Below are 13,375 nucleotides of genomic sequence, written 5' to 3' on the forward strand. Positions count from 1 at the left end.
CTCTGTCAACTGCACCTGTGCCTCCTGCCCTCCCCAGTTAAGAGAGTGCACTTTCCTTAGCAGGGAGCCTTAAATGCTACAAAGAAATAAACCAGCAGCTTTTGTTATTGATCAACTCTTAGAGGAGCTGGCTGCTTTTCTTGTGGGTTAGCAGCTGTTCCCTTTGCCCAGGTCTTTCTGAAGGAGAAGGCCAGGCAGGTTCTGGAGAGACGGTGGAACCAGAGGCAGAGTTGGGCCATTGTTACCCTGCAGAGGAACTTCCGATGCCTTCTTCGCCGCAGACGGCTCCGTGTCCTCCAGGAGAAAGCCACAATCATTCAGGCTCACTTCCGAGGTTACCAGGCAAGGTCAGGAGTCAAAGGCCAGGCAAGGTGCAGCCCCTTTGTCCTTGCCTAGGGAAGCAAGGTGGGAACGTGCCTGACCAGGACCCTCCTCATGTTGGTTCCTGCCCTGCTGTGCCAGGGGGAATCCTGTTACTGGAATGGTGGACGAGGGACTTCCCAGCACTGAGCAGAGGTTCCAGGGGAAATACAGCTGCTGTCAAAACTGTTATAGTAACTTGCCTGTGCCAAGGCTGATACTGTGATAGCTAGAGTAAAGACTGTAGGGAAAACATCCAAGAGAGGACCAGGCTTAGCACAGAAAGACCAAATTCTGCCTGGCTGGTTGTATTAATGTTCTGTGTGGCCCATACCCTCGAATTGAGTCTGCCATCTGCCTAAATTTTGTTGATGTTTCCCTCATTAGCAATTCTTCTCTTTTCACATCCCCCTAGGAAGCGTTACAGGAAGTTGAAGAAGACTTTGGTGCAATTTAATACCATGATTTTAATCTCCAGACCTTTGATTCAAAGGAGAAAGTACTTCCAGGTAACAACATTCTTCTCTGGACCAGGGTGTTCTGCAGGAGCTATTTCTGCCATAGGTTGAGAGAGCTGGTGACTGGGTGAGGCCAGGGCAGAGATGACTTTAGAAGGTTCTTGGACACGATCCAATGAGGTGTCCTTCACTCTCTGGCTGACATAAATGTCAAAAGACAGAACCACAGAGGCTGGAGCCTTCTCTTTGTAAACGAAGTTCAGAATTAGGAAAGGTAGTACAAATGCAGCCCATTCTTATGTCTGTGTATGTGAGCTTCTCTAAGTTGCCCCATGCAAGACGTGATCTTATTCCATCTGTGGCTTCCAGAGCTGCTGTTCTGTTCAAGCTATAAGGAGTCATTCATCTTGCTCTTTTAGTTGTCCAGTTCATTTTCTGGTGTTTTCCCAGACGGTGACTGAAATGCAAGGTTTTTTCAGTCTGCAGTGATCCTTCCCTGACCTCTTACAGCTACCTCAGTGTGCTGAAGTCCTTGGCCTTTTGGAAATCAGCTGGGCCCTTAGTTGGGGTGAGAACAGGATGACAGTGGTTTGAGAAGATGGAAAATTGTGTGCAGGGGAGACCCGTGGTTCTGTCAAACGGCTTGAAAGCATTTTGCACAAGCTGTTAAAAAGAAAATTGAAAACAGGAAACCAGACCACTTGTCCTTAGGGTAGCAACTAACATCCCTATAGCTGTCAGCTTCACGAGGGAGGGAGGGACCCAGTACAGCTGCTGGCATGACTAGCAAAGGATGGGGTGGAGGGTTAAGGTCAGTGTTGTTGGAAGACTGCAAAGGTTCTTTCTGCCATGCCACACCCAGAGCAGTGCGTGTTTCTGTTCTTTTTCCTGCCCCTTCCTACTTGGACAGGATCCAGCTTTTCTGTCTCCCAGGTAACCACAACAGCACAGCTCTTTTGAATCTGTTTCTATTCCTCCAGTGTTTGCTTGCTGAGGTCTCTGTACATGCAGTAGCAACAATAAAGGTCCCAAAGTTCACCTGCTGCAAAGTTCCTCCTTTCCCCCCGCCCCACAGCCCTGCCCTTTGGACTTTAGCATGCCTACTGTCTTTCTCAGCCCAATCCTCATAACCTCCCATCTAGTCACACCATCCTGCAACATAGACAAACAGGAGAGAGAGCAGAGACAGAGACCTTCCTTTTCCATCTCGGCATAGGAGTCAGGTGAGTGGTGAGGCTGGGGGACAATAGAATGGATAGGAAAGGGCAGAGCTGCAGAGTTTGGCTTTTGGTATCCCTGCCACCCCATCTAAAGCAGTCCCTCTCCGTGGATGAGTTCATCCATCCATATTCAGGCTGTGTTACCATGTTCTTTGATGCTGGATGAGGCAGGGGAATATTTCTGACAGCTTCTGTGTGCTTTTGACCTGAGACACATCAAATGGCCGGCAAGGGAGGAAAGGTGTTGCAGGAATGCTGGGCGGGTGGTGGAGGCTCTTGGTGTTGAATTGTGTTGTGCAGGGCAGGTGGTGTTTCAGTGAAGCTACGGGGCAACCCCTTCTCAATACACTGTGTTGAGTCCCAAGAAGGCTCTGCAGCTGTTCTGTCATTTTATCTGCTGGAGCAGGACACCAGCTCCTGCTTATCCAAGCAGTCTGCCCCCAGAAGTAGCTGTAAGGGATCTCATATATATCTTTTCCCACCCCTTATCCCCCTCCCCTTTCATCTTCTAGCAGAAGGAATTAGAGGAAAGGAAACAAAGGAAGTGGTCTCTGGCCAGCGGTCACACAGAGAACAGTTACAACCAAGGAATGGTAAGTTGTCAAATAGTCTGGGAGGGTCTGAGGTAAAACAAGCCCGGTTCTCAGCATGTTCCCCCTCCCCTATGCCTCCTCAGCCCAGGTTTGCTGGGGAACAGCAAAATGTCTGGAGTGTGTACAGAGACCACATGTATGCTGGAAACCTAGCAGCAAGAGTGCAGTTTGGCCTGGTATAAAGAGCTTTTAGTTCAGTGTTTCCAGTCTCTGGGCATAGTCAGGCATCATAAAGTGGTCCTGAGGCAGAGTACTGTATCAGTTCACAGCTCCGGACCTCTTCTTTGGAGCTGGGAGGAAGGCTATTTTTGATAATCATGTTCTGTTGTGAAGAGCTGGGAATGAGGCAGCTCTGCACAAATATAATAATGGAAGATGTTGTAGAGGAAGGGAGGTATTAAAGTTTTCATAACAAATTAACTGCATAGTCTACAGGGTGTTTAAGCTGTATCAACTACTGTAAGTAACGCTGCTAACTAGTGTCATTATTTGTATGTTTAGGCTGGGCATACATTTGCTATGATGTGTGTAGCAAGGAAATATGAATTTATATCATCCACAGTTTTGCACAGATTTGTCAGTAACTACAACAGGAATGCTTAGTGCTGTTTTATTATCACCTGCTTCCTCAGGTGTGGATTTGGGATTGTGGAATTTCACACTCCACTTCCTGAATATGCCATTGAAAGCTATATTTAAATTCAAGTATCTTATTATGAGAAAAATCAAACTGATCAAAAAAGCTGTGAACCTATCTTTAAGCATTGCTGAGAGTTTATGTGGAGAGAGATGTCAGAATGGTGTGCTATTGAGGAGAGGCTTTACTATGCAGATCTTAAAAATCCAAAAAAACAAAACCCAAAAGCTCAGGCTTTGTGCCTTTGGCTTGGTTTCGGTGTCTTAATCTGAGTAGTCCTGTCTGAAGTACCCCAAACTATATTATATGCAGACATTGATGCTGATACACTGTGTTGCATTGGCCCATTTACTTCCTACCTTGCACAAATGCATGCATCATGCAAGATACAAACCAGTGAAAAATCAAGGTTCATTGGCCAGATTGTCATCTGAATTATCCAGGTACAGATCTGAGCATCCTTAGGAACCTCCAAAATAGTGGCCTGCATCAAAGGTTAGAATCAGGTCTCTCTTTATTTATGCTATAGCACTTTTGGATACTGAAAAATAAAAATAAAAATAGCAGAAAAAAGAGCAGGAGGAAATGGCCTTTACCCTTCAACCGCAATCTCTTCTGTACAGTATGCCAAACTTGTTAGTAATGAGAGATGAGTCAAAGAAAGTCAACTTTCCTGTCACTTCCCCCTGTGGCAGTTGATTTTTTTAGGAATTACTCACCTTTCTCTCATTTACTGACCCATGTCATATACCTGTGTTAATGTGATACTTCCCTGTTTGTGATGTTTCTGAATGTTGCATAGGCAGAAATTACTGGTTTTGCTCAGATGCTCAATCCTTGTTCTGGCCAGTTTTTCGAGGCAGCTTTACCTGGTCACAAGAGAACAGCTCAGAGTTTATATGTTGTTTCACTTCTGGTACCCCAGTGACTGACTTGCTCACTCTCTCCACAGGATGTGGGACTGCTGGAGATCCCTGCAGAGCTTGCTGTCCTCCTGCAGTTAGCTGAAAGTGAGAAATCCTCCCTCCTTCCCTGCCTTTCCTGCGCTGTTTTACTTTACTGTTTATTTCCTTGTTTTCTAGCAGTTTAAGTACGTGCTCGTTCTACCTGCTGTCTGTCACCTGGCTTGCATTGGATTTATTATCATTGCAGTGTAAATATGATAAAGGCAAATGGTGTCATGTATATTGTTTCCCAACACAACAGGGTGGAAAAGCGCCCCGGGCCACCGAACAGAACAAAAGATTAAAATTCAGTGTCTTTGTTACCTTTTCAGCTCATTTTTTGAACTGTGCTGATAAAACTGATGACAGTGATGGTGCAAAACTTTTTGGTCAAAGTTATGTGACAGCAAACTGTTTAATGAACGCAGGTGTCTTGCAAAGGTGGATATCTGCAGAGTAAGAACTTAAACCCATATTTTTTCTGCTCAAAAATCTTTAAGGAACTTGAAGGTGAAGAAGTCAAAACTACAATTTTGTCACTTTCAAAGAAATATTTTTCAGTTTTCATTAAAAATTACTTCAATTACTTCTTAAAAAATAATTATTTATTTTAAAATAGAAGTAGGTACAAACAATGTAACAACTTAAGGATGTAACAACAAAGGAAACATTTTGCTTGGCATGGGAAGTTTTTTGGTTTGTTTTCAAATCACCAAAATACCACCAACTGAAATAACTTCCTGAATTGCTGACCTGATCTTGAGCATTAAGTTACTTGCAGTTTTTTTTTTCCTCTGTAACTCTTTGTGCAATGTATATATTTAAGTTGCAAATATACATAAAGAGGATTCGCCTCTTTATGTTGGTATAGCATCTAACAAAATGACAGCTGTATCTTTGGCCTTCTGCAGAGTACAGTGAAAGATACAATCAAGCTGAAGAGTCTTGTGAATTGGAGCAGACTGTGTTGGATTCCCAAATACTTCATACTTCAGCGCAGGGACTATTGGCTGGTCTAGGAAGCGTTGTTACTTAGAGGAGTTCAGGGGACAAATGACACCGAAACTGCTGAAAATGAAAGTTGATGGGATGTAAACAGGAAGGAGGAGGAGAGCATCAGGAGGGGACACGTTGGTTTGGAGAGAGAGGAATGCACCGAAGCTGTGCTTCACTGAGAAATCTCTTCATTTAGGAAGATGTTTGCTCCTCCATTTATCCATGATAAATCCCTCATCCAGTGCCTCGTCACAAAGACCTCTCGTTTACTTGTTGACTGAACGGTTGTCAGTCCTATCTCTGCATAGGCTCAGTGTTTCCTGCCTTGTAAACTCTGCATAACAGAATTGAAACTGCAGGTGCTGACTGTCCTCTTGGCGTTACCCAGGGTACGAGTTGAAAGATCAGCGCTCTAAAAGCGCTCTCCTGAAGTTAGGCCTTGTGGCCTCAGAGAAGTGAGGGTGTGCCCGCTTGGGGATCTGAGGCAGCAGGGGTGGTTTGGGTGTCCGTGGAGCTAGGGTGCTGGTACAGGTGCTCAGGCAAGGTTAAATGCATGTTAGCCATGTGTTGCACTGTGAGTCAGATGTGTTCTGGATGTCTTTCCAACTGCTACCACAAAAGACCTCTTTCTCTTGCAGGTCAATACCGAACACGGGCCAACCACATAACAGAGACATTGCCTCCAGAAGTCAAGGTCAAAGATGACCTTTCCCTCCCACCCACCATCAACAGCTATCCTTTCTCCTCCTTTATTAAGTCACACTTCCAGGTGGGAACTCTTTTTATATCTTTTCATTGCTTCCCCACTGGGAACACACAAAACCTCTAGTAACACCAGGAACAAACTCTGTGTTTCTGTCCTTTTGTTTCTTTGTAGAAGACAGATTTCCCTGCTCCTGGTCAGCCTCTGCAGCACCCCTTAACCTGTCTGGACACTGAATACCAGGAGAGCGCGCTTGAGATCAACAAACTGGTAAGAGACGTCTTTCTTGACCAGGGTTTTGTTGAAGAACAGGTGGGCATAAGACAATGTTTTAATTCTGTTATACAACAAGATGCTGGTGGTGGGTACTGTTCTTATAATACATGGTGTGTTGGGAGAGCAGAATAAATTGCTCCTCTGAGGGGCACTGGAGCTGTCTGGCAGAGATCACATGCAGCCCCTTAGGGTTGCTGTGTTCTTGGTGAGGCATAGATCAGCCATAGAGTGATGGGATCAAAGTGAATTGCCTGGTGATGTAGCCACAGAATTTGGCAGGACATGTAGGAATTAGACTGCTAAGCCTCAGTTTCTCAATATTCCAGATTCAGGAGCAATGACAGTATAAGGGAGATCTGTCTTCTCAAGCACTGATTCTTATCAATCAGTCATAAAAAAGTTTAATTTAACACAAATCTTTTCCATGATGTGGTTTATAAATTTTATCTCAGGCATACAGTTGTGTCAGTTACACTACAGGGTACAATGAACTATTGTACAAAGGCTGGAAAAAGGCAGGGACTTTCTCATCATGAAAACAACACCAGGAGCCACACCCTAAGGCTGTATTGTTTGCACGAGGGGGATGGTGTCACTTAGTCTCTGCGGATGTGAAACAGATTTTTTTCTTAGAAATGGTGATGTTGACTCTCTGAAAACAGAATGAAACTTCAGATAATTTCTAAGTAAATCTGGCAATTCTTTTGAGAATTACACATAATTAAAATAAGCCCATTAGGAAAGGTAATACCTAAAACCAGTCCCTTGTTTTTCCCTAATGATCCCAGTTATAGAAGAGCGTAAGCATCAGTAAAATCCTGTGAATAGGATTGTGTTTAAGCAGACTACTATTATTTTTCCTAAAGATCAAAGATAATTCTTCACTGCTAAATAATAAAAAAAGCTATTTCTTTGGCAAAGGCTGTAATACATAGGGATTTACTACAAAGAATTCCATGAGAACTAAACAACCACCGTCTCCTGTTTTTCTCAGTGAATCTCTGACACGCTTACTACCATTAACCATTTTAAGAAGTGGTGTTCTCTGAGGAAAAAATAGGCCATCATTCATAAATGTTGTTTCCAAAGCTGTCCATGGCACATTTTAGAAAAATTTTAATCTAATGACATATTGAAGTGTAGAGGCTGAAAGACATTATTCTGTACCTAAGGGTGAGAAATACAAATTACAAAAGCATCTAAGATGTTGATATGCATAGCCAAGAAGCTGAATCATTGCTTAAGTGAGTTGGTCGAGGTACCGCATCTCATACTACTTGGTATAATATTAACTACACCAAAGTCTTTTCAACATTCAGTTGTTAGACAGTGTTTCCTCATGTCTGTCTCCCTGAGCCTTTCACAAAGATCAGCTAAGCATCAATTTCTTTTACATATTTTTATTGCTAGGCAGCCTGTTGGCTCAGACACGATAACAAATAGCCTACAGTAACTTGCTTGTGTATCTGAGCTCTGCCCAAAGAAGGGGAAGCATTTTGCCCAAGAACAAATTCTGAGTCAGAGGCATAACTAAGAAGAGACTGAAGTCATTCTGACTTTTAGTCAGAGTCCAATCCCTATGAACACTGCCTCCCAGATTCCTCAGAACTTAGGTGGTGCACAAAATCTGAGAATAGATCCCAATCTGAGCGTTGGCTACTCTTTTTAGGCCAACAGACACCCTGGTATCTACAGCCCAGGTTGTCACCTTACAATACGGTTTGGGACAGAGGGTTACAGCTGGAGCTCTCTCTTTTTTCCCCCTGGATGCTTCTAGATTTTACGGTTCATTGGTGACAAGAATCTCCATGGCTGGCAGGAGGTACTTCTGGGCAACTACATTGCTGGGAGAGGTTTGAATAGTGTGGCTCTGCGCAACGAAATCTTCAGTCAGGTGGTTACCCAGACATGGAAAAACCCAGACATGGAGCACAGCCAGCGAGCTTGGGTCCTGATGGCGACTTTGCTGAGCTGCTTTGCCCCTTCACCAGCACTGGAGAAGCCGTTGCTGAAGTAAGGAGGAGAAAAGACCTAGCTATGCTTCCATTAAGGTTAAGAGAGATGATCAGTGTGCTAAATGCAGTCGCCTTTTCCTAGATTTGTGTCAGATCATGGCATGGAGGGCTACAATGCTGTTTGCCAGCACAAGATCTTGACAGCAGCGCAGCATACAGAGATAGACTCTACATTCTCTCGGGCCTACCCTCCCACTCAGCTGGAGTGGATTGCAAACCAGAGGAGAGGAAAGATGGTGCTGGATGTTCATACCTTTAATGGTAACTTGTGCTTCTGCCCTTCTGCTATCTTCTAGTCCCTCAGGACTTTTCCAGTGCAGAAATCAGAATTCAGAAAATAATTCCCTCAGCTTAGTAAAAAGGGATCAGAACACCAATTGCTTCTGGCTGGTACAATCTAGACCCAAAACTCCCAAAGTCTGGTCCTGGTGAGACCTGCTACTCAGGCTGAGGGATGAGATTTTTCTGGGTTTGGGCCCATCTCAACAGAGGGCTGTTCTGGTTGTGCATCTCTACGGTTCTAGTTTTCCTGTTACCCATCAATGCACAGCCGATGCAGCAGCAACTGCTGCCTTTGTTACAGGGACTTTCTGCCTTTCTCCCTTCTCAAATATTGGCTTGTGCTGCCTCTTGAGTGATCAGAAGCTCTGAATTGAATGCAGAACATCCCTGCTCTGGCTCCTTGGTGAGTGGAGTGGTGGCCGGAGCAGACTGCGTGGGTTTTCAGCTGTCCGGTTGGAAATGCCAACCTGTGCCATCAAACAGTTATTTGGGATGCAAATGTGTTCATGTGGAGCCCTCCATGTGCTTTCAGTCCTCCTGTGGCCGCTCAGGAGCGTGTCAGGCTTTCCAGCTGGACTCTGTGTGTCCTGTAGAGCTTTAGGTCCTGCTGGGGAGGTTGTGTGTACTGACTTTCTTTTCTATGCTAGAGGAGAAGTTCTCAGCTGAGGTGGAGTCCTGGATGACTGGGGAGCAGTATGCAAGCTGGATTCTGAGTGCAAGGTACTGCCAGAGGATGTGAGAAGATCTAGGGGTGTGAAAGAGGCTGTCACTAGTTCTAAGGTTTGGACTGGTCAGGGCTGCAGGCTGGAATTTATATGGCCACTCCTTACCCACTCTGGCTCGTGCTATCTCCTGACCCACTCCTGTGTTGTGCACTTTCATCTGTGCACATAAACTGTTAGGCCTCTTTAGTAACAGAGGAATCACTTGTGTGATCTGTGAAAGCAGCTTCAGAGAAAAGATGAAAAAAAAAAAAAATAAAAGGACAAATCTTGAGTGATTCTAGTTTTTTCCTGACCCTGGGCACTTAATAGTTGATTCACACCCTAAACCTTAGCGACTTAAGCCAGGATAGAGAAGGCAAGAAGAAATCAAAGGCAATGTTTTCCTTTCTCTCCCTTTCCCCTGCCTACCTGGACACCTTTTCTCTCTTTCCTTTCCCTGTCACCAGGGGCTGTGATAAGAAGTCTCGAGGGTGGTCTGTCTCCATGTTTACTGGCAACACATGGCAGGACTTGCTGGGCTGTGACTTTGTCCTAGACCTCATTGGAGAGATAGAGGAGGTCAGTAACCACAGCAGCCCTTCTCAGTCCTCAGCTGAGTACCCCATCACTCCTGCAAGGGACAGAAGCTTCCTCCAGAACTCTGACCTGGATTCGTAAGTCACCTAATCCTCCTGCCCCACCACTTGTGGCCCTGTCACCCAGTGACTCGTTTTTCTCTCAGCACTCTGTGCTGTCCTCATCTCATTTTCCTCTTCAACAGGATCCCTCCTGCTCCAGGCATCCAGGCCCCTACCTTCCCGCCACCTAGCCTGCCTCCAGAATTCAACAATCTCCATCCAGGTAAGTTCTTGCCCAGGACAGTGGATGGCACTGGGAGGGGCTAGGTCGGTCCCAGATAGGAAATCAGAGCAGAGTGGGAGACAAGTGATTCTTCCTGATGTAGAGCAAGGAAGGGGTTCCACTCCAAAACTGTCTAATAGGGACTGGAGACAGGGGAATATTCCTTACCTGCCTTGTCACCAGCCAGGTGACGCCAGTGCCTTGTCACTTCTCTCTGCTCTTAGATACAAGATCCAGAGATGACCTGAGGATGCCTGTGGGCTTGGATCACTATGTGGATGATCTCTTCAGCACTGTGCTGCATCAAGGCTCCAGAGTACCAGTAAGTCCCTTGATGTTCCCTCTTACTTTCTCTCTGCAGCTCTCTTGTCCCTGTGACTCCCTCAAGCACGCCACTGTCTATTCACTCTGCCTCTGCTCAGCTCAGATATGCCTTTGAATGGCTCTTCCCCTTGAAGTCTTATCTCTCTGAGCTCGGATAACTATTTTTTTCTTGATGCAGGATATGGAGAACAGGGAGAATCTGACTGGACGCATGAAAGGAGGTGGGAAGATTGGACCCACACAGAGAGGAATCTTTCCTTCTACAGGTCTGTAAGGGGATGGGGACAGCTGGGAACACCTGTGGGGCTACATAAGCTTCAGTGAGCACAAGTCAGGGGAGTCCCTTAAAAGTTAATTATTGCATGGGCTCAACTCATGAAGACTGGTCTTTAGTGTAGGTCATCGGAAGTTGTACTCCTCACTCCCAGGTGCTCGGAGACAGATGCTTTGGGGAAGGTGGTAGGTAAGGGTACCACCTTTGGTCTGCTTTTAATTTCTCTCTTGAGTTGGTCTTGGGGTCAAGGCAACAAGTAGCTTGCTTCTGACCCAGGCCACCTCTTCCCTAGGCCAACACTCGTTAAGTCCCGTGTTCACCTCCTGTTTACCTTATGCTTTCACAAAATAGTTGCTGCCTTTCTCATGGGAGGATTTTAATATTTCGTATTGCTTCCTTACAGACTTTCCCATCATCTCTAGCTATTCCTTGGGTTAGTAAGTCTGAAGCCTGTAGAGGTTCTGGTTTGTGTGTTTGGTTTCTTTACTTTTCTTCATTTGTCTGGAGCTAAGACTCAGGTATTTTCAATAGAATGGAGTCAAACACCAATATATTAATGGCACCAAGAAATCTGCATGTGTAGAAACATACCCAGCTGTTTCAGAAAGGTGAGGAATGTCCTGTTCAGGTCATTACTGAGTCTGGGACTATTTTTGGCAATAGCCTCTACATCAGTAGAAGCTCTGGGGCATGACAAGCCCTATTGCAGATCACTGGCCTGAGGCCAGTTTGTTACTCGTGGCTACTTATATCAGTGAGGAATGTGAAGGTCTCTCCATGGCATCCTGGTCCATTCTCACTGGCAAGGACATCATGATTCAGTAGACCCGTGCTATGTGCTGACTTACTCCTAGCTGAGACTGATCTCCATGCCCCTTTCTCTGCTGGCTTTGCCCTCAGTGGGATTTCTGTTTTGTGGCCTCATGTGGGACTTGACTGCTGGGAGCGGCGGAATTCCTTTCTCCCCACAGTTCCTTCAGATGATACAAAATGCCACCCAGGCCAGGGCTTGTTGTTAATTCACCCTTGCTACCTGCTGCAAAGAGGCTGATATGGATCTGTCAGTCCCAGAGATCTTTGCCCAACCCTCAAGAGAAACCCTTCTCTGTAATCATACATAGGCAGGAGTTAGTTATATACTTAGTCATGAAGGATGGTGGTGTCCTCAGTTACACTGCAGAAGCAGGGTCTGGATCCTGCTATTGTAAATTTCCTTTTTCCACCTGAGTTTTGCTGTGTCCTGCTGTGTGTGAAGAGATAGACCATTCACATGTCCCTATGGTTGGCACATGTGGAGAGAGAGTACCCAGCCTATGTGTTGTGTTCTGTGGGATGGATTTGGGCTGTCTGATCTGTGATTGCGTATGTGGCCTTTTGCCTCTAGGCCTCTCTGGAATGACTCAAGCACCAGTTTACCAGCCCATGCCTTCCATGATGGGGATGCCAGCAGCTATGCCTATGATGCCAGCGGCTGGTGGGATTGCATCTGTGCCAGGTATTAACAGTGTTTCAGTAACTGTACAGGGGAAGAGTATGGAAGGGTGGCTGTCCTAATGGAGCCTGTGCGGTGCACAGTGAACGCTCATCTCTGGGCTGATGCTCAAGCACTGTGGGGAGCTATTGCCAGTGGATGTCTGCAGATATTTGTGTTTTCCACAGCCATGGTTATGCCCCAGCCTGTGGTTCCAGCTGTAGATCCCAATCAGTTAGCAGCACAACAGCAAGCTTTTATCAACCAGCAAGCCATGCTCATGGTGAGTGGAAGGGACTGGCTGGGAGGGGCCCAGGAATTGGGGAAGAACAACGCACTAGTGTGTGTGCTGTGAAGAGGTTAGCCATGCTCCCCTTCTGTCTTAGGCCTACTCTGTGCTTGGGGTTAGCTGTATGAAGTTGGGATTATTTAAGACTGCAAAACTGAGAACTCCCTTTTTGTCCCTTTGTGTACATGGGGACGCTGAGGCATCATAGGTGAGTGAGTAGCAGGGACGGGAGCAGGCTCCAAGAAGCCTCAGCTGTAATTCCCATGTGTTTTTAAGCTGGGATTTGCTACAGATGCAGATCTGAGTATTCTGCTTTCTGTACAAAGTCTTGTGAGTGCATGGAAGTCCCAGGCTATCTCACTAGTAGCTGAGTCTCTGGAGTGTTGTTAGGAGCTCTGCATACTTGGCCAGGGGAGAGCAGACTCCATGGACATGCCTTTTCCCTTACACTGGGAAATTTGCAGTGGACTATGTAGATGTTCTGTGATTACTAGTGAAAGAAAGGGACAGCCTGCCTGATGGCTGGTGGTTTTGTGTAGCCTAGAGCTCATGGACATTGCAATTCCTTCTTCTAGGCCCAGCAGGTGACCCTTCAAGCCCTGAGCATTTCCCAGCAACAGCAGCAGAGGCAACAGTCTCTTGAGAACTCAAGACCAAGCGTCTCAAGTCCACCACAAGCCCAAGCACCGTCTCCAGCTCCAGTCCCAGCCACTTTCCCAAAACCCAAGAGGCCTCCCAGCAGCCAGAATGCTGCACCACCACCACAGGCTCCAGAACCGCCACCTAAGGCAGAAGAACTGGTATGAGAAACAAACAGTGGGGGTGAATTCAGTTTGAATTTCATGATTTGCATTTGCTCTGCGTCCCTTCCAGTGTGGCAGTGGTTTGGCAGAGGGGAGAGCAGAGAGCTATGTTTACCTATGATACTGAGATGTTTCAAACTCTGCTTGATGAATCTTTAAGACGTG

General features: G+C 46.0%; 1 protein-coding gene across 1 annotated transcript in view; it reads left to right on the top strand.

Moving 5' to 3' along the window:
• Positions 1-308: 308 nt before the first annotated feature.
• The window catches only part of MYO15B (myosin XVB), a 29,373-nt gene continuing 16,306 nt past the window's right edge, over positions 309-13,375 (top strand). The window contains exons 1-16 of the mRNA XM_063352491.1: positions 309-347; positions 776-869; positions 2,551-2,631; positions 4,221-4,278; positions 5,847-5,977; positions 6,086-6,181; positions 7,965-8,200; positions 8,285-8,463; positions 9,132-9,204; positions 9,656-9,862; positions 9,970-10,049; positions 10,274-10,371; positions 10,552-10,639; positions 12,032-12,142; positions 12,307-12,401; positions 12,983-13,207. Of these exons, the coding sequence (XP_063208561.1) occupies positions 822-869; positions 2,551-2,631; positions 4,221-4,278; positions 5,847-5,977; positions 6,086-6,181; positions 7,965-8,200; positions 8,285-8,463; positions 9,132-9,204; positions 9,656-9,862; positions 9,970-10,049; positions 10,274-10,371; positions 10,552-10,639; positions 12,032-12,142; positions 12,307-12,401; positions 12,983-13,207 (1,806 nt within the window). The 5' untranslated portion in view covers positions 309-347; positions 776-821. The remainder of the gene's footprint in view (positions 348-775; positions 870-2,550; positions 2,632-4,220; positions 4,279-5,846; positions 5,978-6,085; positions 6,182-7,964; positions 8,201-8,284; positions 8,464-9,131; positions 9,205-9,655; positions 9,863-9,969; positions 10,050-10,273; positions 10,372-10,551; positions 10,640-12,031; positions 12,143-12,306; positions 12,402-12,982; positions 13,208-13,375) is intronic.

Source organism: Chroicocephalus ridibundus, chromosome 14, assembly GCF_963924245.1.
Source record: "Chroicocephalus ridibundus chromosome 14, bChrRid1.1, whole genome shotgun sequence".
Classification (NCBI taxonomy): domain Eukaryota; kingdom Metazoa; phylum Chordata; class Aves; order Charadriiformes; family Laridae; genus Chroicocephalus; species Chroicocephalus ridibundus.